The sequence below is a fragment of the Lasioglossum baleicum genome, chromosome 3 (genome assembly GCF_051020765.1).
Source record: "Lasioglossum baleicum chromosome 3, iyLasBale1, whole genome shotgun sequence".
NCBI lineage: Eukaryota > Metazoa > Arthropoda > Insecta > Hymenoptera > Halictidae > Lasioglossum > Lasioglossum baleicum.
In genome coordinates, this window is record NC_134931.1 from 14865763 (window position 1) to 14891629 (window position 25867).

General features: G+C 40.6%; 2 protein-coding genes across 7 annotated transcripts in view; one reads left to right on the forward strand and one right to left on the reverse strand.

Annotated features, from left to right (window-relative positions):
* Window positions 1-21217, reverse strand: LOC143207147 (hexuronate transporter). 4 transcript variants are annotated; one of them, XM_076420286.1, is made up of 12 exons: window positions 20176-21217; window positions 15896-16097; window positions 15634-15822; window positions 6275-6386; window positions 5644-5767; window positions 5135-5287; window positions 2989-3099; window positions 2552-2714; window positions 1960-2158; window positions 1471-1749; window positions 1124-1321; window positions 1-965 (listed from the first exon to the last, which is right to left on the reverse strand). In XM_076420286.1, the coding sequence occupies exons 4-12, from the start codon at window positions 6378-6380 to the stop codon at window positions 766-768; spliced, it is 1533 nt and encodes a 510-aa protein (XP_076276401.1). In that variant the 5' UTR covers window positions 6381-6386; window positions 15634-15822; window positions 15896-16097; window positions 20176-21217; the 3' UTR covers window positions 1-765. The 4 variants fall into 4 exon arrangements, with proteins under 4 accessions (XP_076276401.1, XP_076276400.1, XP_076276402.1 ...); XM_076420285.1 differs by lacking the exon at window positions 20176-21217 and having other exon boundaries at window positions 15896-16359; XM_076420287.1 differs by lacking the exons at window positions 15634-15822; window positions 15896-16097; window positions 20176-21217 and adding exons at window positions 8121-10174; window positions 10552-13929.
* The window catches only part of LOC143207145 (protein unc-93 homolog A), a 10952-nt gene continuing 6000 nt past the window's right edge, over window positions 20916-25867 (forward strand). Inside the window, exons 1-2 of one of the 3 annotated variants that reach the window (XM_076420278.1) lie at window positions 20916-22389; window positions 24391-24497. The gene's annotated coding sequence lies outside the window, so the exon portion shown is untranslated. The remainder of the gene's footprint in view (window positions 22390-24390; window positions 24498-25867) is intronic. The other 2 variants (XM_076420277.1, XM_076420279.1) reach the window with 2 other exon arrangements.

Here is a 25867-nt window from a genome sequence, read left to right on the forward strand (position 1 = left end):
GTTTGCCTGTTTGCAATTTAACAAAACATTCACGCGAACCGAACCGTTTGCTTTTCAAGCCGAATGACAAATCGCAGAGCTAAGTGAACACGGCTCTACTATGTAAATTATTTGTAACACGTATCGAGACGTTCGCGGCTCGATGAAATTCGACAAAGCCATCAAACTTGATCTCACAATTTACATCTTGTGCAAGGAAACTGACGGAGTCCGGCTTATTTCTCGCGCAGTCCAAAGTTCCCTTTTATCGAGAACAATAGCAAGAAAGTGCGCTGAGAAGTCCGAAATAACAATTCTTATATTTCTACGGAAATGTGTATGAAGACATTTGTTACTTGTCGGCGAGGTGCTTCCAATGAAAACGAGACTAAACGGTGGCGTCTTATTTGTATTTCCAAGCTGTTTTTCAGCGAAAGTAAAAATACTTTCATCTCTGATACGAACAGTGATACTGGAAAAACATGTTACAAAAATATACATAGAAGCACCGAATTCTCGTTCCGTCCCGTCCCATCGCATTTTATTTGTTCGCGGCCGTCCGGTCCTTTTGTTCGCGCCGAGCAAATAAATCAGTATCCTCGGAGACGAGAGCTCCAGCATTTCGTAAAAATGCGCAAGATTCGAATTTCTACGTGTTTCGTTCGATTCTGACACAACTGCCGCGCGTACTCTGTCGACTTTCGGCTACAGGCAGCTCATCGAGACGGTCGTTCGATTCGAATCGTTCCAGATGCTCTATTTACAAATTTCGAATCGTTTGTTACGCTATAGCCTAGAGTTCTCGATTCTGTACGGCGGTTGCGGATACAATCGGGGAAGTTCTAGCGTTGGTACGTTTCCTTCGTCGTGACTAAACGTTGTATTGTCATATCCTAATTCAGGTTTGCTAGTGATGTCCGACTTTGCAGGCTCTTCCTTGGGTGCTCCGTCCATCAGAAACATTGTGAAGAAGAACATGATGGAACCTGAAATAAGTATTTTCGAGAAATTGGATACACACAGATTGACATCGAATTGTGGGGAAAGGATAATGGGAAACAAATGGTTTCGAATAACATCGACATCGACCGAAACAGTTGCTCGGGGATTTCTGCATTATTGTTAAACGATTGCGATTACTCACTGATACCATAGAATCCAGCGTAAAATATATAAAGCGATTCCCGGAAGCCAATGGCCGTTCTGGTCGGTTCAACGAGTATTGGCAAATTTCCACCGATGTTGTTCATCACAAATAAGAAAGCACCGATGGTGGTCGATCTGAGGTGCAGAGGTACTATTTCTACCACTACGGCGAAGACTATGCCAAACCACATCTCGGCTGCAATTGGTTCAAGTTCAAAGTGAACAGTTAAAACATTGATTTAGCATACTAAAGGCTAAAACGTCAGAAAATGAAGTAACATTTCTGGCGCATTTCTCTAAAATTATAATTTCTATTTAGGATCCTACAAGAACTATGTTACTCACCGAAAAAGTAAGAAATGCCAAGAGTGATCATCGCCCATAGGGGATTGAAGTACACGGAACCGAATGCGAACGGTGTTGCTACGATTTGACTGAAAGCTAGGCAAGCCACCCTCGATCTGATTCCCATTTTCGCCACGAATTTGTCGCTGACAACGCCGCCGACTACGACACCGATGCTACCGATAACAATCGTCACGGCAAACAACCACCAGCCGAGATCGTAGTCGGGAAAGTAATCTCTGTAGTAGAGATCGCAGTTGTACGCGAAACACATGCCACCTGGAAAATCAGAAGAGTATTTTGCGAATAGTCAAATGATCGTTTATGGAGTAGCAACTTGTTAGTTTACCACGTTGAAAAATCTATTAAGGTAGAAATGAATATAGCAGATAGCAAACTAGTAGGAGTCAAAGCATTAAGTGGACGCTAATGTATATTACATATGTAATTCGAATGCGTTTTAATCGTTTGCGCTAACGCTAACTTTACCGCAATGTCTGATGCTCGCAGCCAAGCAGAGAACTATAATCCTCGGCTGCAGGATCACTTTCCAAATGGGTACTCTTTTCCCATCCTTGTTCGTTCCCTCCTCGCCGATCGTCTTTCTCTCCGGTTCGGATAACGTCAAAGTGAAAGCTGCTATAATCAGCCCGATTATTCCAGCCCCGTAGTAACACGCCCTCCATCCCTGTAGAAATCAATTTTAACGCAAACGAGTACGCGGTGCGTTTATGGGTGCACGATCGTGTTCCAGCGAGAGAAGCTCTGCCTCCAACTTTTCATCGGATTTTGTCACAGAATACCTACCGGATATTCGCGCCGTTCAGTTGCGTCGCTCCAAAGTTTATTACTATATGTATTAGTGAACAGCGGACTTTATACGTTTAACAAAACCGAGTAGGCGCGATTCAAAACGGTAAAAACATTAGAAGAGTTGAAAAATATGATACGTATCGTTTTCAATCTATTACACGTATTAAGAAAGCAAATAATCCTAAAGAAATATGCGTATTTTTTCGAATTTGTTAGCTAAATACTAGATGATATGATATTTCAAAATTTCGCGAACCAAATTGCTTACCAAATTGCCAATGTTCAGTGCTGGTACGTAGCGACCAACGGGAAACGCTATACCGTAACCACCATAGATTCCCCAGTTGAAAATCGACATGACAAGTCCTCTTTGTTCTTCCGCGAACCAGTCCGATAGTAACCCGGTAGCCAAAGGATTGCACCCAGCCTCTCTACGCGAAGACAAGAAAGTGCAATAGAGAAGGCAAATCAACTTAGCGAGCGATCAAATTGTTAGAACCACTGTTTTAAATTTTTAAAACGAAAGTCTAGCAACACTGAATTCTTATAATTTTTGTATCGAACGTTTGAAAATGACAAATGTGCGTTTAGCAGCCTGCAGAACAACGTTGCTCATCGCACGGTTGAAAAATCTATCTTTCGTACCGTAACTCTAATAATTTGATCACCTGCTGCGTTTTATAGATCCAATCGCATTTGTCTTACCCTGCGGCTAATATCATTCGTAGAACAACTAACTGCCAGTATTCCTTCACTGCTCCCATTAGGACTATCGCGATACTGAAGATCAGGGTGCAAATTGTTAGCAATCTTACCCTGCGAATTAAACGTAGCTGTCAGATTATGCGTATCGACGTCGATATATTTTAAGAAGAATTTAAGGTTCATAACTATGAATATACACATGTAGAGATTAATCTGCAAACACAGCGAATTCATTTTGCATTTCTGATAAACTATAAAACAAACACGGAAGAAGCAAAATAATGACGCAGATCTTTTACCGCCATTCGTAACCACCTCAGAGAATAACGTTATCGTTTAATTACGCTATTGCAGGAAGTTAGAATCGGAATGTTCTGTTTTATTATACGTCTCGATCGAACGATAGTGGTCTTTGTACCATTGAAACACTAGTAGATAGACCGTGGATTTTTATGCAGAAAAAGAATTATATCCGCGTTAATCGCCAGATGCTGAAACCAGATAAATATTTTTTTCTCTCACTTTAGCAATTTTAATAAGTTGATGAAAATGCAGCGCAATCTTTAATTCGCCTAATGTTTCTATCGTTTTATATTTCATAAATGCAGAAAATTCGTTACTCGGAAGATAATGAAGATCGCGAAATACAGATTTTCGAAAAATGCGGCGCAATTACGCGTCATTCTGAATTATTTATAACAACGTCCGAATAAGATCACGATTTCGTTTCGCAGTTGCAGGAAGACATAATCAAGTTGCACTGTTCTTTCGTATATCTCGATTGAACGGTAGCGATCTTGTTACCACTGAAGGAAGACGTATAACGCATTAAGACTTGCGAAATACAGGTTTTTCCTAACATTCGATGCAGTCGCGGGTCATTATAAATTAACCGGGACCGATAGGAGGAGTTGTGCAGGACTTTTGATCGATTGATCAAGTTGAATTTGCATAAAGTTTCGCGCAGCTCGTTCCAGAGTAAATACGGAATAGTTATATAATATGGTAAAAGATACATCGTCTGTCTAACGGTGTGCAACATACATATAGTCGTTTTCCTTATAAACGCTGATCGTAGCGGTGACGGGTGCGCATTTACAGTTGCGGACAAAAGTTAAAGACGGATCGCGATTATATTTCCAATGTTTTTAGAAATAGGTATACTCTCGTACCTATATATTATTTATTGTTTTATTATAGAGGTACATACATACCGATAGGTATAACTACATATACAGTGACTCTCACTAATATTCGGACACTCTTAGGAACACCATAACTTTTTTAATATTTGAATATACGACTTGAAATATTTGGAGAAGTTAGAACAGTTGGTTTGCTACAGAACGTGACAAAAATTTTTGAAAAAAACTGCGAGTTGTCGGAATTGCAGAGAAAATACCAAAAGTTGTATTCTTTAACTTTTTTATGTGGGCTTATATGGAAAATTTAGAAAACACGTTCCGTAGATTTGTATCAATTAAACATATTCTGAAAATTTCATCAAAATCGGTCAACGTTGTAATGAGATACAAACGTTTAAAGATGGTAAAAATAGCAGTTTTTCAAGATTTTCGGCCTCCAACTGCAGTAATTCTAAGGATTATTTATTTCTTTCTTCCAATTTACTTCCAATTTCTTTAAATTTACATCTTCCAATGCCTGTCGTTTCTTCCCACATCAACCGATTTCTATGAAACTTCCACAGTGCATATAATTTACACAGATCTACAAAACGTATTTCTTAAAATTTCAATAAAGGCCTATACATAAAAGTTGTAAAATGCAACTTTTAATATTTTCTCTACAATTCCGACCAAATGCAATTTTTAAAAAAATTCCTTTTCACATCCTGTAGTAATCTAATTGCTTTAGCTTCCCAAAAAAGTTCAAATCGCATAGTTTAATATTGAAAAGGTTATGGTGTTTTTAAGAGTGTCCGAATATTAGTAGGAGTCACTGTATGTGTAATAGTGTTAAACTATCGTTCGCAACAGTATGTAAGTACATTAGCGAGTACAGCGACAGGATCTGTGTACGACGCGACGCGGCGCGGACCCGCAACGGTATTGCCAATCTCAGGAACGGTACAGGTTGTGTAATTCCCGGAGCGGTAATTTAATAATGATTCGTCGCTAAGAGATACCTATTGTATTTATCAGCTGCAATGCCCAAGGCGACACCGACGATCGTGAACACGGCAATAAAACTCGGACCGGCTAAGATTTGATAGTCCAGACCAAGGCCGTTGTAGTTCCATTCGCAATAACGTGTGCCATTCAGCTCCAGGGACTCGCAGCTGCAAAACAGAATATATACCTTCGAATGGTGTTCGATTTGGAGCGAATGCGAAGCGGATACATTCAGAAATTCTATTCGCATGAATGAGTAACCATTGTCACCGAAAGCGCTGATGCAACCCTGACGCGACGCACTGCCAGGATCATATGGTATCCTCTGTAAAGCGCGTACACTGGATCGTCAAAATAAAGTGCACCAAAGAACAACGAAAATTGATTATTAGACTGCAGATTTTTACGCAAAGTAAAGATCGGATAAGGAAAGAAAATACGGCACAGGGTGCGCAATACATAGCCAAAGTTGAAATTGTTTATATCGATTTCTGGTAAATTTTGTTAGACAATGGAAACTTACACGCTCTGGTTCTTGGCAGCTTCGCATTGAGTCGGGAGCTCGACGATGGATAGCTTCGTCGAGTTTAATTGGCAGGAAATGTCGCCATAGTGTAAATCTTCCGCCGTGGCTTTGCTAGTGACACCTTGAAAACGAAAATACGGAGACGTTGTTACCTTAGTTGGGCTAGAAATCCCCGATTAGAATTCACAGGTTCATAAATACAAGGAGAATTAAGTGTAATTGGTATTCCGCGCAGTGCTCTACGATCTAGAGCACGCTTTAACTCTGCCGTATAATTTCGGATGCAGGATTAACCTATAGTCGTCGAGTGCTTAACATTTTAACTTCCACGTCGGTCGTTTTGGACGACACAATGTCTTCGCCGATCATGAAAATCAATTTTCTATAATAAACTATAGCAAGTAAATGCTATTTTTCTGTTAAGCTGAAGGTTACAAAAGCAATTGGTATCTTTTATATTTCTGTGTTGTCAAGTTGTCCAGATTTGATTTGATGCGGCTTTTATAAAGATTGCTGTCGCACTGACGATGAGAAAAACAGAGAACTGTAGGGGTTGAAGGACTAGCACGATCGCTTCGTAAACATAAGGGACGAGAGAGACGCGTACGATATTATACGTATCGCTTACCAATTAAATAATGACCCAGCTCTCCAAGCACATATCCAATGGAAACTACGGCCAACGCGTATGGTTTGTAGAGGAATTTCACCTTGTCGATCACCGAACTTAACATTGTCACCTGTAAAAATAATCATTCTATCATAGTTTCGGGGGATCGGCGGAAAATTTCATTTCAGATCAGAAGATTTTTCTGATATATCAGTGATTGCGAAAGAAAAAAATGGGAAACCAGTAATTTTCTGTCGTTTAATATTTCTAGCGTAAAAGCGACAAACTTGGCGACGCGCGACGCGAAGCGGCGCACAGTGGGGTATTTGGCCCGAAAAAGTGGAAAAAATTCGATTTCTAAATTTTTGCGTATGCCATAAAATTTTTGTTGTTCGTTGTAGGTCTGAAGAATAAGGTTGCAATATTATTTTTTCTATTTGTACACCCGTGAAGTAGTAAACTTCATCGAAAGTCGAGAGATTTTAAGGCGCGCTTGGCGTTCTTAAACAGTCTCTAAGACAGCATTTGTTCATTGGCGATTTTCAAGTGTTTGAAGGAAAATTCTGTAAATTCTTGTATTACAAAAGTTGTTCAGGTAGGTATACAGAGCACTTTCGCATAGATTTTATTTTGTTATCATCTAAATTAGTATAGTTATTAATATTTGAATATTACCAATCATTCTGTAACCTATTTAAAAATTACAAAACTTTATTGACAATTTTGTTATAGTATTGAGCGAGATTGAGTGCTCTTTTTGGTGTCATTACATTCGGTAAAGATTCGTGATTATAAGCCAACAAAGTTGAAATCCGAATATGTCCGAATTCAAATTTTATAGCCTATTTAGTATTAAGCGTTTAACAGCATTTCGCGTACGCCTGCATGTTCGGCTACGCTTGGCCTCAAATGAAAAAAGGAATATTATCCGAGGAAAAAATTTTTGATGAGTTTTCGGATGAAAATTAATGGTCATAATTTTTAAATGTTCTTATATATACACCGGGTGAGTCATTTAAAGTGAAAGAGACGTATATCTTGGAAATTAAGCATTTTGGAGAAAAATGTTTCGAATAAAAGTTGTATGGTTCGAGGGGGTCATAAAATGGTGTCATTGATTTGACCTTGGATAGTCGTTTGAAAATCACGCGAAGGTCATCTCCAATTTCTTAAATAGAAAACCCTATTTTTTATTGCATATTCTTGTAGCTTGTTTTCAGAGCTTTCCAAAAAGCTATAATAAAATATTTTTTTCTTAAATACTTTTTAAGTTATAATAGTGCAAATGTTCCACTATCGCCTCGCTTTTTCAGGGGTTCTCGATAATCTGAGAAAAAAATGTTTCGAACAAAAGAGGAACAGTATTCAGACGTCTACAAATTTCAATATGTAAAAGTTGAAAAAAAAACTTTTTCTTCAAAAAATTGAGGTAAATTTGATTTTTTAAATACTAAAATGTATTTTGGATTTCTCATAATATTGTAGCTAATCTTAAGACGAATCCAACGATATATAATATCGTAACCTTGAGCCAATAAATAACGCTGAAATAGTTTTTTCCACTTTTTCAGGCCAAACACCCCACTGTGCGGCGTTTTCTTTTCGCCGAAATTTTGGCCACCCTCGCGAAAAAGAGCGGTCACCGTGCAAGCGCGTAGGTGGGAGACAGCGAGAGAACGCAAATATTTATTTCGGTGAACGAGTTGAACGTTTGGTCGTGAAAATGTCGGTCAAATTTAATGGTACGTAGCACGACGAGTTAATAGCTTGCCATAAAATATGTATTGCGCAACGCGCGGATACGCGACTCCACGAGCCCGCGTTAATTATCGCGAGAATTATGCTCGGCAAGGCGTTTACGTACTTGTTAACATTTACTCGATCGTAAATATACCGTGGCCGATTGCATCTCCGAACGGTCCCGTGTTTATACGAGAGGGAAATCATCGTTATTCCGTTTTCCGGCGATTCCACCGTTGCGCATTCACGTTCGATATTGACCAGGCATTTTACGGCTCGCCAACTGTAAATCGCAACCACCGATGCTTCCGCCGTGAAACGGGCCTGGCGAAAGTAACTCGCGTTGCGTCGGACAAGAACAAATCGGACCGATCAATTAATCTTCGGCGAGGCAAGACTAGAAGGACGTTTTTCAACCCTTTTCCTTACGCCTTACGCGTAAGAGCGTTGTGGTTATTAGTTTCGAAAGCACAGTCATCGTAAATGCCATTGTTCGCAATGTTAAACGGCAATTGGCTTTAATCGAGACGGAGCCAATGAACTAATAAACAACGCGAAACCTCGATTAATACAGTCCGTCAAATGGTAAATGTACGATAGAAATGTTGTGTCGTGCATTTCTGTAGGACTGTAGGACGTTGACGCGTGTGCGTGACTCGGTTGCCTTGAACTAAAATCATTGAAACAGAACAGAAATGATCGTTTTAATCATGTTCTGTACTTTATTTATATCAATATTAAAATTCTCTTTATCGGATCACCGACAAGAATGTAGTTTCTAACGCGAATACCATATGCGAACGCAAAATTTATCTCGAACATCGAGTACCCTTTTTGTTATAAAAGTTCGTTCTTTCGACTCCACTGTCATTATGGTAAATTGGCTTCTCGGGAACGCTGTAGCTTTAGAATTTGTAAACACGCGCGCTTGTTTAAAAAAGATTTTCCGTTCGTTTCTTCGCTATCGTTAGCTATTGTCTATTAGAAGTATTAAAAAATATCTAACGAAAAGAAACCAGCAAAATAAATTGTTTGGCGTAAGCGAGGCATCGCGTGCAACGCAAACTGCAAATTATTGTACAATTATCGAGAAATAACGTTGATAACTATTCTTCGTAATGTCCATCGAGGTAAAAACTTTACGTATCGACCGATGAAATATCTCGGAATAGAAGACAACGGTGATTCACTGCGGCAACTACGCCCGCGAACAATTTGCATGATTCTTCGTCTTATACGACGTACGATTTATGATACTATCTTTTAGAAATCATCGCGAGGCCTGCGAATACCCGTGTGACGTATAAAAACGATAATGCGACGACAATGTAACGCAGCTAATTACAACAACGTTTGTACAAGTTGCCACTCGAGGACCTGTTACTCAACGCGCGATCATTTACTGCGATTAAGATCCATTAGCAGAATCGGTTTTCGCGAATTTTCAGTATTAACGACGAGTTTAGTAACGCGTTTCCACGCGAAGAAGAAGAAGAAATTCGTGATTAACTAGAAACAATGACAAGACACGCGATTTTTTTGGCAATATCCTCGTAAATCTTTCGGATCACGATCTTTCGACGATCAACAAAAAGTATCCGCGGTCCAAGGACTCTTCTTCTAGATCGGTTGCGTCCGACGACAACCGAACGACCCTGGAAGAACGGGGATCGATCAACGGATCGTCGACCCTTCCAAGGAGGACTGACGTCATTTTGTCTTGAACCCTCGATAGTATACCGTGATTTTCGAATTACTTCCTTGATGTTAGTTTTTTCTCGTGCTTCGTTTCGTTCCATGTAACGTGCCTTCATGGACACTGTCTGACTGTCTGTGTTTGCGCGTAAGCTCTTATGCGTCGGTGAACATTTTGATGAGCCTTGACATCCTGCTCGGACGAGATGGGTACAAAAGAATTGTCTCGCCAGGATTACGTAAGAATTTTTTTTCGAATTTTCAACGAAAAGCCAGAAAAAGTTGCAGCAGTCGTTAAAATTCCAACAGCTTCCGCGAAGTGTTTCTTTCCTGTCAATGATTTTTGACGGACAGTCTTCTCCGCCGAAGCGTCCTGATCTTGGGACCATGATCGACGAGGCTGCAGCGCCTATCTTTGTCGTAGCGTGCGCGCAGTTCTTCTTCGAAATAAAATTGTTTCGACGTTAATGTCGTCTCTAGCGTCTGTTTCGAATAAAATAATTTACTTCAACTATATAAATAATATTATTCCCCTCAAATAATATATTAATCCTATATAAATTTACTTCAATTATATAAATAATATTATTCCTCTCAAATAATATTAATCCTATATAAATTTACTTCAATTATATAAATAATATTATTCCTCTCAAATAATATTAATCCTATATAAATTTACTCTTCAATTATATAAATAATATTATTCCTCTCAAATAATATTAATCCTATATAAATTTACTCTCCAATTATATAAATAATATTATTCCTCTCATGTAGACAAGTTTCCGATTCAGTCGGCACGATCGACAGCTATCCATTCAATTATTGCAGTGAAAGTTGCGAAGTAAGTTGCTCACCTTTGTCGAACAACTGTTGTCGCTGATTAATTATGTTCGTCGAACGCAACGGTGTACCAATTTTTCCGTTCGAGGTGGGAACAGTCTCGTTTCCGTTAACGTGAAACCAAATGTAAAAATACGGTTGTCGATGTTATTCACGGTGCACACACCGTTTTATATTCATAGACATGCTAATGTTTCGTGATATCGTCGAATCAGGACTTGTTACGCATTAGTCAGTTTTTTCCTATCATCGTCCAACTCCAACTCCACCCAATGATTTGTGGCAGCTGGCAACCGTTAGGAGCCTTGAGATCGGCTGCTCGTTGGATAACAGGAAAATAAATCATTGAAAAAGTATTGTTTCTGGAAATGTCGATGCCGATCGATGCTACAACAACAATCGCTAAAAAAACAATTAGAAAACCGCGAATGAAAGCGCTATGTAATCGGACTGCGGATTTGATAGATTTCGAAGAAAATCGAGCAGGTAACCATGAGGAATTAGACATTTTACGTGCAGCAACCTAATGGCAAGAAAGTTCTGAAGCAACGAGCGATCGTAGAACGATACCGCGAGCGTAAGAACGAGCAGACCACGCTATTGTGATACACTATTGTCTCTATTCACTATACTATGCACTATACGCTGCCGGACCGAACAACCTGTACCGTTTCCCGGTGATTAATTGGCACGCCCAAGGCGAGTCGGGAAATGTATTCTGTCCGAGTGTCCGCCTCGACGCGCAAAAAATCGGAAAAATATATAGCAAGAATACGATTAGTCTTGTGCCAATTGTATAACAGATAACAGAGCAACCGATAACGATCGCACGCGATTCTGTCACCGAAGCGCTCCGTTTATTTCCCCGTTCTACCGGTTTTTCCTCTAAACGCTGAAACGCTTCTATGTAGATATTTTCACGGACAGTATCGACGCGCTTGAATAATTACAACCAAAGCAGTTGTAAATTAGCGGTGAACGCATTATTTCACCTGCAATCGAAACGAACGCGACTCCGATCGATTAGCCACGAATTAATCATCTCCGCTCGATATACCAGCGAAACCAATGAAACTATTCTGATTTTCGAGGCTGCTTTGTCACTAATTTTCACTATTTTCAACTTTCAGTATTTCAAGTAAACGTGTGACTTTTTCTTAAGTAAAAATAATCAAAATTGCAGGAGTTGTACGTATATTGTTACATAGAGTAGATTTTGACTTTGACCGAAATGAAAAATCTTGATTGTTTGAAGACGGCGGTATTCCGAACGCGTCGAGAAGGTGAGTTCCCGAGGATGCGATGCCTTCGTTGGAAAACGAATTGCAAAACGTTGTTTACAGGAGGGACGGTGCCGTCGCGTTTAAATATGCAAGTGTTACATATATGTAGAATGGAAAAATTTCACAGGCTAATTCGAACCGGAAACAGAAAACAATAGGTATATTTGGTTTTCTCAGGCGAATCACAAGTCATAATGCGATCCTTTACTTTTTAATTTACAAACAAACGCATCGCATTGCCAGCAGAAGTTACACGCGCGCTCCTGCGATTCCCTCGATCACTCGATCCGCGGTGATTGCGGACAATTAAAATTTTACTCGAGACACCATTATTCAAGCTGTTATTTCACCACGACAATTAAACATTCCGACCAATCAATAGGTTATCGCATTCCGCGGAATTTCTGCGATTCGGTGAGCCGCCGCCGATGCGATGGTATCGTCCCGCGATGATTAATACATCTCGAACGAATTGAGTAGTTGTCGAACGAAAAACGAGGAAGACTGAATACGATTCCCCTGGAATCAGTGAATTTAATCTCGAGTTTAATGGAAATCATCTTGCGAGAAGCTATCTATGAGGCGATTGCCTAGGTACCGTGCTTCCCTGTTTAACGCGTCCAATGCCGTGTGAAATCCAACGCTTCCGGCAAGAACCTTAACCCTGAATTGTCGATCTTGTGTCCACGTACCGGGTGGACTGTCGAGAACATCGTAATCGTCGATACAGGACGCTCGGATTTTTTTGAGAAATTGGAACAATTAGTTTATCGCGTAACGTGGGTAAGAAATTTTGAAAAAAGTGCAATGCGTCGCCCGTCAGGCGACACGACCCGGAAGAAATACATATACGTCTTGTCGACTGTCGTTTCTGCTACTTAGTTAACGCCGCGTCGTTGACGCAGATTGCGGTGGGCAAAGTATTAATAAGTTTTTGAAAAAAATTGGCAGAACTGAAACCTGTCGCGGTTTTTATTCGCCGACAAAAAAGCGCAGCAAGCAATGGAAAAAGGTCGAATGGCATAGCAAAGTGGATCTACCTTCTCATGCTTGTTTCACAGGCGCAACGTCGTCGCGTCGCGCGTCGGGTCTGCGAAGTACAGTTGCGATTTTAACACGAATGCTTGCGCCTACTTGCGAACGCAGAAAATTCGCAGTTTAGCGATCGCGGCACAATAAAAAGAGCGCAATTTGTCGAATGAATAGACGGTTGTGCGCGCAGTCACAGAAGACGTTAACGAAGACTTACGATTACCGTAAGATCTCTGCCGACTGCCGTTCGCATAATTGCACGCGCCGCTGCACTTTTTTTCCATGAGAGATCGATCGGAAAGGACAGCTCGAGAACGGAAACAAGAGCACAGCGGCGATGACAGAAGTACGATTAGTCGACGGTACGGTTTTCTATGCTCGCAGGCTGACCGATTAAATCGAAGGTGAAACATGCCTCACGGGCGTGCACCGGGAAGCTGGAATTCTGATTGGGCAGAGAATAGCGGGCCTCTCAATTAGTCGACTCGCTCTAGACACGTTCGAGAACGCACGGTAGGATTGTTCGTTAATGGATCGATAATAACGTCTATTTTTACTCGAGCGATGATGATGCCGCTATACATATATCCATTGACAGGTTTATCGCGGACCGCGATGCTCGATGCCTGCTCTGTCCAGCTTCCACAATGGAACTGCGTTCGATACCATATTCGATATTCGATTCGTTTTCGCGAGTAGACCGCGGATTTTCATGCGAAATAATAACTGTCTGTATTAATTGCCGGACACAGAAGCTGCATGGACATGAACATTTGTTTCTTTCTTGAATCATTTCATTAGGGATTGCAATCCCGCAGGATCCCGCGTTATTTTTTGGTCCCGCATTTCTTAAATAGGTGATGCGGAATCCCGCAAATTTTGCGAGGCTATGCGTCCCAAAATTTCGCGAATGACGACGCGCACGAAGAACCTTTTCGATGGTCTGTCATGAAGATATCGACATAACTTTAAAAAAAAGAGATGATTTCCTTTGAGAGCGATGGCAAAAAGGGGAAATATTTACGTATGGCTTACGAATATTTTTTAATTATTCGACCTTTTTTCAAGAGTAAAGGCTTAACGAGCTTTTTCCGCTGCAGGATATCTTTTTGTAATGACTTGAGGACCTAACTAGAAGATACAATCATATTTTCAAGGTTCTAGAAATTAAATTTTTTTTTTATAATTTTAACATTTTTCAGATTTTAATCTAATTAAAATTATATTCACAGACAGGTCGATTACATGTAGTTCGTTCTAAACAATTTTTATAGTTATTTTTAAGTTTTAACCATTTTGGTAACACATTTTGGTAAAGGAAAACATTCTTCCGATTCACCTCAGCAATTAATATATAATATCGTAGCTTCGTTATTGATATAATAATTTTTTATTTAAATAATACCTTCTTCTAATAATTATTAGATATAACGAATTATTATATTATATATTTTATACAATTAGACACGTATATGTATACATACATTTCAATTATAGTTTGTTTTCCAAAAAGAGATTTATTTTAATTTAAATTTATGTAGATTTAGATTTTATATGTATTCTGTTAATAAATTTTGACTAATATGATTAAAGATGATTATCTCTCATTAAGTAAAGTTTCTTTATTAAATATTATATTAGATTGAAGACCTAAATCCTTAGTCCCGCGGGACCCCGTAATTCTTTAAATCTTGCCACTATTTCGCATATCCGATGTACTCATTTTGAATGCGCGATACAAAGAAAAGATTCAGAATTTACGTTCGCCTCGAAGCTCCGCGAAACAATCGTCGATTAAGAAGAGGAATTACGGCAGACTTCCATAGGATTTAAAATGCAAAGGAACAGGACACGCGCGATCGTAAAATAAATGTCCGATCATGCGCACGTTTTACATTCCGGAACTCATTCCAAGCGAACAGCTCACTCGCGGATTTTCTTACGAAAAGCTTGCTCTCGCGTCAAGTTTCAGCTTAATAGCGTATCGAATAATCTACAACGATCCGGGCCTCGATACCTATGTCGAGATCACCGTCGGCGGCTATAGATCGGGCCAACGATTGCCAGTACGGTATAGTTTTGCATTATTTGCGCAATCGGCGTTGCACAAGTGTAAATAGATACTGTGCACTAGTGGCTACAATTTCCTACTCGCGTGCATTTTCAAAAATTGACACGCCAACCTAAACAAACCGCGCTATCTCTCGCCGCTGCGGTTCGACACCTTTGTATCCTTGCGTAGTATCTCGACTGGATCAACGAACGGTGCAATTTTCCGATGGACAGTCGACACCGATGCGTTAAAGAATTTCGAACTACTGTTGTAGGTATTGTTTTCGGCTCGATCGTGACTCAACGAATGTAATTTTTATTTTCCACAAAAATCCACAGAGTGGTGTAATTAGTCCCGAGGATCGAAGATGTATCGTCGTCGCCGGATGGATCCGCGTGATCGATACTTACGTGTTTGTCAGCGGTCGCCGCACGGTTCCGGTATCTCGCTTGGAATTCCTGGGACGAACAATCGAGGAGTTCACTGTTCAATTCGGTTCACGGCACAATGGAACGTGCGATCTCTCGGATACGTGCACCGAGCTAATATGAAACGCATCGATCCCTCCGACTGCGAGGGATGGAGCGTTAAATGAGAAACGAGACGCCGGTCAACCTTCATTTATAAGAAAGTGTCCAAGGATTGGACCTTCCGCGGATAGGATCGAGGAAGGGGCACCGCCGCGCCGGCAGAGTCTGCACTAATAGGTAAATGCTAGTCTCGCGTACTTAGCCTATGGTGGGAGCACGGAATACTCTTGATCTTCGATTTCCAAGGTCCTCCCAGTTCACCGATCGTATCGTTTCTCCGGACGGCGAGAATGGAACAATTTTCGATGGCCAACGCGTGTCCAATCCCGATCGCACGACTATTACCTCCTATCAGGCGTTTCTCCGCGGATCGTGTATTGCTGTATCCTGCAAAAATATCATAAACAAACGATGGAACGTGAAAATCCTTCGCGGTTTAAAATCAGTCCAAACTTATTACGTGTATGGTCTTCATAGATCCGACACTATAACATCGTGTTAAAGCAATCTTCGCACGATCCTCGTTGGGTCGGCACTGGGCTTTTTAGTCGGTCATTTAATAGAATGCGTTTTTATCGAACTAGGCATCGTGCTTGTTGATCCTCGCTGTACCGTAGACCTAGTTCTGCACTGCCACGTGTCTCGTCGAGCGATTCTCTCATCTATGGGAAATGTTAATCTTACTGATGCGTTGTATTTCTAATTTGTTACAGCATTTTAATTATCGCGCGTGCGAAATATCTGCGAGGTCTGTCTTCCTCGAGCACCGTTATTTATCTTCCAGCACTTTTATCGAGAATATTACCATTTTCTCTGTCAGGTTCAATCCTAAAAAATCGTTAATCTCTTAGCTGTGTAACGCGTGCAGCAATCATTTATGTATGGGATATACGTTTGCTGTCAATGGATGTTTTCGGTGCGTCCAGATTAGGGATTGCAATCCCGCGACATTAGTCCAGTCAACGAAAAATCGTAGAGGAAAATGGAAGGAACACAATTTTTAATTTTGGGACTTTGTTTGGACTAGTTAGGAGGTAAACATACTAAAAGTCCCCACTCCTAGGAGGTGAGCGGGGTGCAGGGGGCACATAGTTTCCGAAATATAAGCGGAAAACCGAAAAAGGGATCTTCTACGTGCTCCCTGCACCCGCTCACCTCCTAGGAGTGGGGACTTTTAGTATGTTTACCTCCTAACTAGTCCAAACAAAGTCCCAAAGTTGAAAATTGTGTTCCTTCCATTTTCCTCTACGATTTTTCGTTGACTGGACTAATGACGCGGGATTGCAATCCCTAGTCCAGATCTAAACTGAGATCGATTGCAATAAATCGATATAAATCTGAATTTTAACTATCATTGAAAATATAGTCGTATTCGATCCATAACGCGAAAGATGGCACTGTAACTTCCGATAGGCCAACGCAGTTTCTTACGCAGAATGTTTACGGTTGGGTCAGGGCTCGGCAGGGTCTTGTCGTAAAACGTGTACATTTCTGCGTGAGAATCGCTTACCGGATCATTAGAAACAGTTGATCGTAAGTGCCGCACAGTCCTTTGGTACGTAACGAGTCTTTATTGTGCGCGAATTAAGCTCGTTTCTGCAAATGCGTCGGTTTCGTCAAGTTTTCTAACGCATCGAGACTCGAGATGGTGCAAGGTTCAATCGTTTTACCCCTGCTCGCGTTAATAAACTCAACAAGTTAAACAATTTCAAAAATATTAAATAGTTCGGTCACATTGTAACACCGATAGTGTAGAAACAGCTGCAAAGAGCGAAGTTGCAACTACCCCCCTCGATATGGAGCCGTTAATCGCGAAGCGAAATATTACAGCTTGCCTTCGTCAATTTCCGAAATTAAAAGAATGTGTTTTACAAGTATAATCTGCGCTTATTGCAGTTTAACGGTCCTTGGTCTGCGACAATTATCTCTCCAGCAAGGATAAATGTCTGGATACGCAACCGAGAGGTGGTTAACCTAACAATAAGACCTAAGCAGTTGAACAGACATGCGTGGCTTATGCTCGTTGCATTATCGGCGTAACATTGACACACTTAACCACGATTCTTGTGTCAGGTGTTTATCAGCTTGACGTGCAACAAAGAGATCGCGGACTCGCCTTATCGGGACGCGTTATTGTTCCAAATATGGTTTAATAACGCAACTCGACCAAAAATAGTGCTGTCGATCTAAGCAAACGGAAACGTTTGCAACTGTAATTCTCTGGCTTCTTCGCGCAAACGCTCAGCTAATTTTCCACGAATGGAGTAGGAGGTATGGTAATCACAAAGAGCAACTATAAAATACAGTGGGTGTACAAAGTGTTCGTACACCTTTTAAATACTAATAACTTTTTTATAATCGTATCAAACGACCTCATTTTTTATAATCAATTAGGAGCATTGGTTTACGAAGTGATATGCAAAAAAGATTTTCCAAAAATTATAATTTACAAGGTTACATGCAAAAATAAAAAAGGCATTTTCTGAAACTCTTTTATTTGGGTCCCTAATGAAAATTTAAAATATATGTTTCGTAGATCTATAATAGTTATACACATGCTGAAAATTTCAACGAAATCGGTTGACGTAGGAAAAAATGACACGCATCGAAAGATGTACGATTCTGTGGATTTGAAGCAGAAATTGATCAAAAGTCGTATAAAACTACGATTTTCACCATTTTTAACCGCTTGTAGCTCACGTGTATGTTAATCGATTTCGATGAAAGCATGTGTGTAACTATTTTAGATCTACAAAACGTACATTTTACATTTTCTTTAAGGGCCCCAATAAAAAAGTTTTAAAACTCCCTTTTTTTATTTTTGCATGTAACCGTGTAAATTAAAAATTTCTGGAAAATCTTTTTTGCATATCATTTCGTAAACCAATGCTTCTAACTGATTATAAAAAATCAGGTCCTTTGGTACAAGTATAAAAAAGTTATTAGTTTTTAAAACGAGACTCGGTGAAATTGCAGACAGTGCTGTATCAAACAAGTAAAATTCGTTTCAAGTGCTACATCGACTAAGCTTCTATAACGTTGAAAGTAATAGAACGACATTATTCAGTGCCTCTTACTCTCCCAGGAAATGAAAATTACTAAAATTACTAAAATTCACGCCTGTCGATACTCGATATTTGATTCGATAAATAATTCGATATGCGCGTACTCGAAAAGAAGATTTCACGAAGTTGTTCTACAACAAGTTTCGCATTCTTCTCGACTGTGAAATCGCGAATGAACTCGCGCGACATTGTAAGTTCGTTACCCAACCGTACGGTCATAGTATAGTAATTTCAACGTCTGCACGCCGCCGCTTCGAGTATGTCCGAGTACGGTTGGTGCTGTAATTATCGACGCTGGTATTTAACTTTTTTGCTCGGCCACGCGTTTCCAAAGCCGAGCCCTCGAAGTCTCTGAAAATCAGATTCGGATGCAGCTTAAGAATAGCTTACGGGCCGATCAACTTCCAGACCATTGGAAGTTATGCTCGCGAAGCGTAGATGTTGATATCCGGGTCAAACTCTGCATAGCACCGCGCATACCACGCCTGCGAAACGGAAGGCAAGTGGCATTGAGCTGAATTGAAAGGGACCGATATCTCGGAGGGGAATAGATCGCTAAAAGCAAAGCATGCGTGAACATTTTTCGACCCCCGTCAGCCGTTTCTGTCGCTTCTGTGCCAACTGCTAATGAATGAGCTAAGAAGTACAGTCGAACTGAAAACGCACGTGTTTCGGTTGGAAGCTGGTGGATTCGGATGTGGAGACTGCGAGATGGTTGCCACGTGTGTGAGAAAAAGTCCACTTTTGGAAGGTTTCACAAACGAGCGGTTTATTCGGTTTCTCGCGAGGCCTGATATAAATTATTATTATTATTATTTATTATGCACGGACCGAGGTCCATTTACAATAGAATAAAGACTTACAATAGAATAAAGACTTAACATAAATTACTAAGAAAGGACATGCATAAAAGAAAAAAAAAACTATTGGTATAAAGGTACTGATATTATGAGTTAATCCTGCGTAATTTTTTTTTGAAAGTTTGTAACGACCCATTAAAATAGTCAATACTATTATATAGAGTGTTGGAATTCGCAATAATTCGATTTATAGGATTTGTTAATCCATATGTGGATTTGCATTTACGTGTTTGAAAACCTGCTCGAGATCTCAAAGCACATTCAGGTGCGTAAACATTAATTTGCATAAGGAGAGAGGTACAATCTATATGGTTATTAATTAAATTAAAAATAAAGCTCTGGTCGGATACTCTTCTGCGAGCAGACAATGTTTCCAGGTTGGGCTATGGTTAATATTGTGGAGTAATCGTGATCAAAGATTGACATAGGATTATTGATCTTATGAGAACAAAACCTGAGAAATTTATGCTGCACTCTCTCTAGCATGATTTCATAATTTAAGCTATTCGGAGACCATATAACTGAAGCATATTCCAACTGGGGACGGACAAGGGCAATATGTAGCAATCTAATTGTGCGTATTGAGTGAAAATCAGTAGAAAAGCGTAGTATAAACCCGAGTGTTCTTGATGCGGAATTAACAATGTTATGAATATGTTTGGAAACGTTCAAGGTTGAGGAGAAAAGAATACCTAAGTCCTTTACCTCACTTATTGAGGAGAGAATACAATCATTGAGACGGTAAGGATATGTGAATGGTACAGAGCGACGGGAAGACCGCACAACATGGCATTTTTCAATATTGAGTTCCATACCATTCTTGCAACACCACTCACTAAAACGATCTAGGTCTGCTTGTAATCTGGAAGCATCATCGTAGGAAATACGAGACACTCGCGGAATTGTTACATAAATCGCGGGTACGACTTGTGGCAATAAACGCCACGTGAATTGGTGAAAAGGCCGACACGGTCACGGTTTGTTCGCACTGTAAAATGTCTATCGATGCTTTCGTTAACACGTCCGGACGGCAAGAGAGCGCAATCGACGTCACGCGGAATATCGAGAGTCGATTCTCGTTGGGTGGGGACGATCAAACAAAAGTGACCTAAACAGTGGTCTTCGCTTGAGATTCGAGGTGTATTTTGAAACGGCGTAAAGAGCGGTGGTCATCTTCGCCGAGCTGGTCGCTTGACTATCGCGTTTGTGGTTGCGACGGCATCGAACAGCACGTAACTTTGCAATTCCATTTGCCAGATTCGCGAATACTATGGGCGTGTCAAGTTACCATTAATTTGTTCCGCAGGATATGGCAGCAACGCGATGTCATGTCGGTTAAAGTAATATTAATGTTGCATATTCATCATCGATACGATTGCGTTGAAATCCGCAATCGCATTCTAAGCAACCTACTCCATTTTTATATATTCATGAATTCTTCGCACTTTCATTTTCCCTTCTACGCGTTTCGTTTTCAGATTCGATTAAGAAACACGCGGCGAACGGATGTTACGGTATTTCACGTAATGTTTCTTCCTCGTGTCGCGTCGGATGTACGTACGGTACGGGGTGTTCCATGTCGCGCGAGCAATATGTCTTGAAATGTCGTTGTCGATAGACCGCGGATCTTTATGGAAAATAAAAATTGTCCGAGCGAATCGCAAAATAGAGAAAAAGAAGGAGCCGATTGGGAGGTCGAAGGGGATCGGGCAGGTTCGCGTAACTGTATTCCCCGTTCCATGATGGATTCGATAGATCGTACGGTTAAGATCGTTTGACGATCGGGCTCGTATCGGGCCGTGCGACTAGCAGGGTGCCTCGACAGAAGCAAACGCTAAAATTCCTCCGGCGGCGCGGCGTTTGTTCGGCTAGTGTTGCGCGCTCAAGATTCGCAGGAATCGAGGAGAACGAGGATGCAGTACGCACTCTCCCTGTTATCGACCATATCGAGAGGAGAATGGAACCAAGGGAGAGCGAGCGAGCCACGGCGAGGATCACCGAGTTCAGCCGAAGGGAACCTCGCTCTCGCTGTTGTGCTTTCGTTAGACCAGAAACGATCGCAACCCTTTGCTACCCCTTGCGCGAGACGCGTCTCGATCGTTTCTCAGCGAAACGGTCAGCCAACGCGAACAGTCCGGGCCGAGGTAACGCGCAGTGCTTTCCCGAAATACCGAGATAAAGTTCGCGACGAACGCGCATCTGTTTATCGCGGTTAGGGTACTCGTCGTCTAGACTCTCGCTCTCTCGCCGGAGCTTCCATTCCACCTGGACCGTGTACCGTCGTCGAGATCGTGCGACATCCTCGATCGTTTCGATCCGGCAGTGCGAAAAACCGAGACCAAGTTCGCGAGAAACGTGAGAAACGGTTAGAGCTCTCGTTCCAACCGCGCTGTGTTAATTCGTCGGAGATCGCGCGAGACAAAGTTCGCTGAGCCAACAAGCATCAAGATGTCCCGGTTATAGTATGTACTGGTTTTCTCATCGGAGCTCTCCTGTGACACAGATTCGATGATATCGACGGGCTAGCGCGAGCCATGCTCGAGTAAAGATCTCGACAACGTCTCCGGCGATTTTCCCAGGCTGTTTATATCCGTTCGCTCGTTCCTACGGCTCCCCGTTAAACGTGCTTATCGATCACTATAACGACACATGCCGAAGAGACAAGTGTTATAAATACGTCGCGAATAATGGTAAAGGTGATCTGTGGACGCGTCGATCGTGCTCGCCGTACGTAAACCGGTGAAATCTTTCGAAATCGTCGCCGCGTATATGTAGCTCGCGCAACTTCTCGCGCCTCGTCGCGTCGCGTCGCGGAAACGGCTCACTCGGAAAATCCTGTGTTTATACATGTGTTCTCTACGATACGGTGTGCGGTGTGTTCCGTAAATACCGTTTGTCGAACGTAGGCTCGATGCGATTATAATCGTGAATCGCCATCGAGGATGATCCCGATTGTCCAGCTGCTGTCTCGTTGTCGTGGGAACAACCATGGTGTGTCTTCGTCGATCGCACAGCCCACCAATCAGAAAGTAGGTTCGCCGTTGTGTTCGAAGCTTGTCCGATTCGTGAATTAATTCTTTATATGTATATTTTTTTTCGTCTGATTTCTGCTGTCCGCGGAGTCCGAAACATTCGTAACCCTGAGCTCGCGAAGCTCTAAGTATGTAAGAAGGAGTTGGATTTTCAGCTGTTTTGTGCTATGTATGTGTCCGATGAAATCGAATTGAATAAAGCAGCAAATGCATTTTTAATATATTCAAATCGATTACATGTAGTGTTACGAACTACCGGGAATCGAGTCTATCCCTCGAACCGTTACGAAGTCGGCAAGCTGGTCTGAAATCTAAGAAATATCAACTAGTGGCAAATCAGAGTGTCTCCGGTATTTAGAAAATCTAATAATTCGCCTGCAAATGTTTGATTAATCGTGAACGGCGCGCGGCGCGGCGTACCGCTCAACGCGATAGCGTAAATGGATGGTACGATGAAACAGTGGATGCGTTATAAAAAGTAACGGATAAAGGAAGATCAAAAGTAATGAACGCAAAAACCGGGCAAAAGAAAAGGCAGATAAATATAAAAAGATAAAGCGTTGGAAGTATACAGAGGTGGAAGTTAATTAGTTGCGTGCGGCAGACATTACAAAGCGTTTAGGTTTAGTATAAAAAAAGGAACGTAACAAAATCAATATTATTATACACGATGGTGGCGAAAAGGTTCGAAAAGTATTCATAGCAGAGAAAGAAAGAATAAGTTTCTACGGAGAAAACATATTTTGCGCAACGAGGGTCGTTTTACCAATATTAATACGACAAAAATTCAAGTTCGTAGTCTCCGTTATCTTTTTACGACGATTATAAGTTTCCCGTTCGATCAGTAATTTTTAAACTGTTCTCAATCAAAAAAACGCAGTAGCTCGGCGACAATTTTGTCTTAAAGAATCGCTTTTACATTTTTTCCTCCCTTTCGTCGAACATCCTCCACCGCGCACGTTTTATTCGTTTTAACATATCTGTCGACTAACTGTAATCAAGAATAATGTTAACGTTAAAAGACTTCGTTACATTTATAGAATTTTCTAGCGATTACACTCTCTTTCTAGCAATTACGTCGTTATCGCGCGGGATACTCGATCTATCGATCGTATTTGTATCGTGTATTCTAATACGCGCGCGCGCGCGCGAACGTAATCCTGAGGGCTTCGTACTCTATTGCTACACCCCCTAAGAGGCGCCTTGTAAAACTTTCTGATTGTATGAACTTCTATAAATTGTTTACGTCAGCACGGAAATTTTGTAACCCTCTGTTATTTATCGACGAATGATAGGATGATGAAAGGACCGTCGAAAGTATAATATTACATGCATAGAAATTGGTATCTGCGGATAACATCGATAGGATAATCGAATCGCTAATAGTATTCTAAAATCGCTCGACATTAAAGCGTTATCGAAAAGTAAAGAAAATTCTACGCTACGACGATACGAATATCAAATATCTACAAAGCGTTCCAAAGATAAACGATCAATATTTGCACTATAAACACAAACGTACACCTAAATCGTTTTATCGAGAAGTTATAATAAAAGCATTCTCGTATCCTGCATTATACATACAATACCAATCGCATCGATGCGACGCAAACAATATCAATCGCTAGATTTCAAAACTGGATGAAAAACCTCAAAAAATTGTATAGCATAATAATACTCGAGCAGTAAACCCAGTTGAAACATGTTCGCTCGTAATATGGATATATGTACTCGTTAAATGAATCGTGAGTCAGCAAATATTGTCGACATCTTCAGGACACGTTATCCTTGTATTCGTTTATCGAAGCAATTTCGAACCTATCGATAGCCTTTCAAAATTGCAGAAATAATCATCGAGTAGGGAACGAAGCGCGGTTGTACGCAAGATTCGATTTGAAAGAAATCGAATAAGAATATTCGTTAATGTCGTTAGAACGCGCGATACTCGATAAAACTCGGCTCGCATGTCTGGTCGTTACGTACCGATTCCACTTGCAGCAAACGCACGCGTAACAGACAAGTCTTCGAAGAGGACGTTTCTGAGAACGAGAACGGTGCCATGCCGTGCAAAAGCAGAATCTCCTCATTGTCAACTTCGCCCACGTGTAAGAATATTTTATCGAATTCTTAGCGATCGAAAGGCGGAACAGAATTGTGCCTGTGCACAGTCTACAATATAAACGCGAACAATTCCCAAAACGCTATAAGCAAACGGCGAAGATTAAACGCCGTCGCTCTTCTACGGCAAGGTTTCTTCTATGTATTTCAATATTTTCAATGGGGATGCGCACACTAGACCGCACCGCCGCACTGTAGCCTCAAAGTCAGTTCTAGTGCGAATTAATTATTGTGCAAGGAAAAAATTGACAGTTTGTGTAAAAATTACTTTTTAATATTTGAGTAAAGTAAATAAAACATAATTTACAATACTAACTACTTGTTTATTAATATAATAATTATAAGTGTTACAAATATAATATAAAAGATTATTATTCACTGTCGGAGTTTGTATTTGATCGAATTTTTGGTGCTTTTAGCATCTGCAAAGCTTCGGGATCGAGACCTAATGTTTTACTACACTTTTCGTGCAGACCTAATTCAGATATAATATAATTGTATCTGAAGACAATAAAAAATAATTAAACCACTGTGCGCCGCCTGACCGCCGCGCCGCGGCGATTGAAATACAAAGAAGAAACCCAAAACGGCGTCGGACGGGATTTTACTGGCCAAAAGTAAATTATATCTCACTGTAATAACTGACACAACAATGTCAAAACAATCACAAATAGAATAAGTGTATACAACAACTCAAGAGAGCAACTGACAACGAGATATTGAATTTTTGCGATTTTCTCCAAAACGAAGCAAAAACGAGCAAATCTCTAAAATACTTGTCCTAGTCTTTCGGTCCCCTACACGCTCCGGAAGTTTTGTCATTTAAATTCGGGACACCCTGTATAAATGAATTAAAAATATGTACAATGTACGCATTTACATACATAAATGTGTTTAACTATAATTATACATATAACTAACTATAATACACAATTTAACACACATAAAACTTAGATAAATTCTTCAGTACAGATATGTTTCCACGCGAATATTCGATTGAAGACTAACGTGATCAAAAACAAGTATGCTCGACGAGAACCAATTGTTTCCGTGAATCTGATCAATGTAATACAATGAAACAGTTTATACAAAGAAATACTAACAAGCAGATACGACTCGCGCAGTCTAAACATCAAAGTCCAAGTCAACTATGCTATCCAGACGCCAAAATACCGCTGGATTTTATTTCTTAATTATGTATCGTATAAACTACAAGGCTGCTGCAGACTGCACCTAAAAATATGCTCTTATTCGAAATTGTTCAAACTTTCATATAAAACTTAAATTATTAATAATATTACAGAATTTGTACATGGATTAAATAATGCTGGGAAACTAATTAAATAATGAAAACACG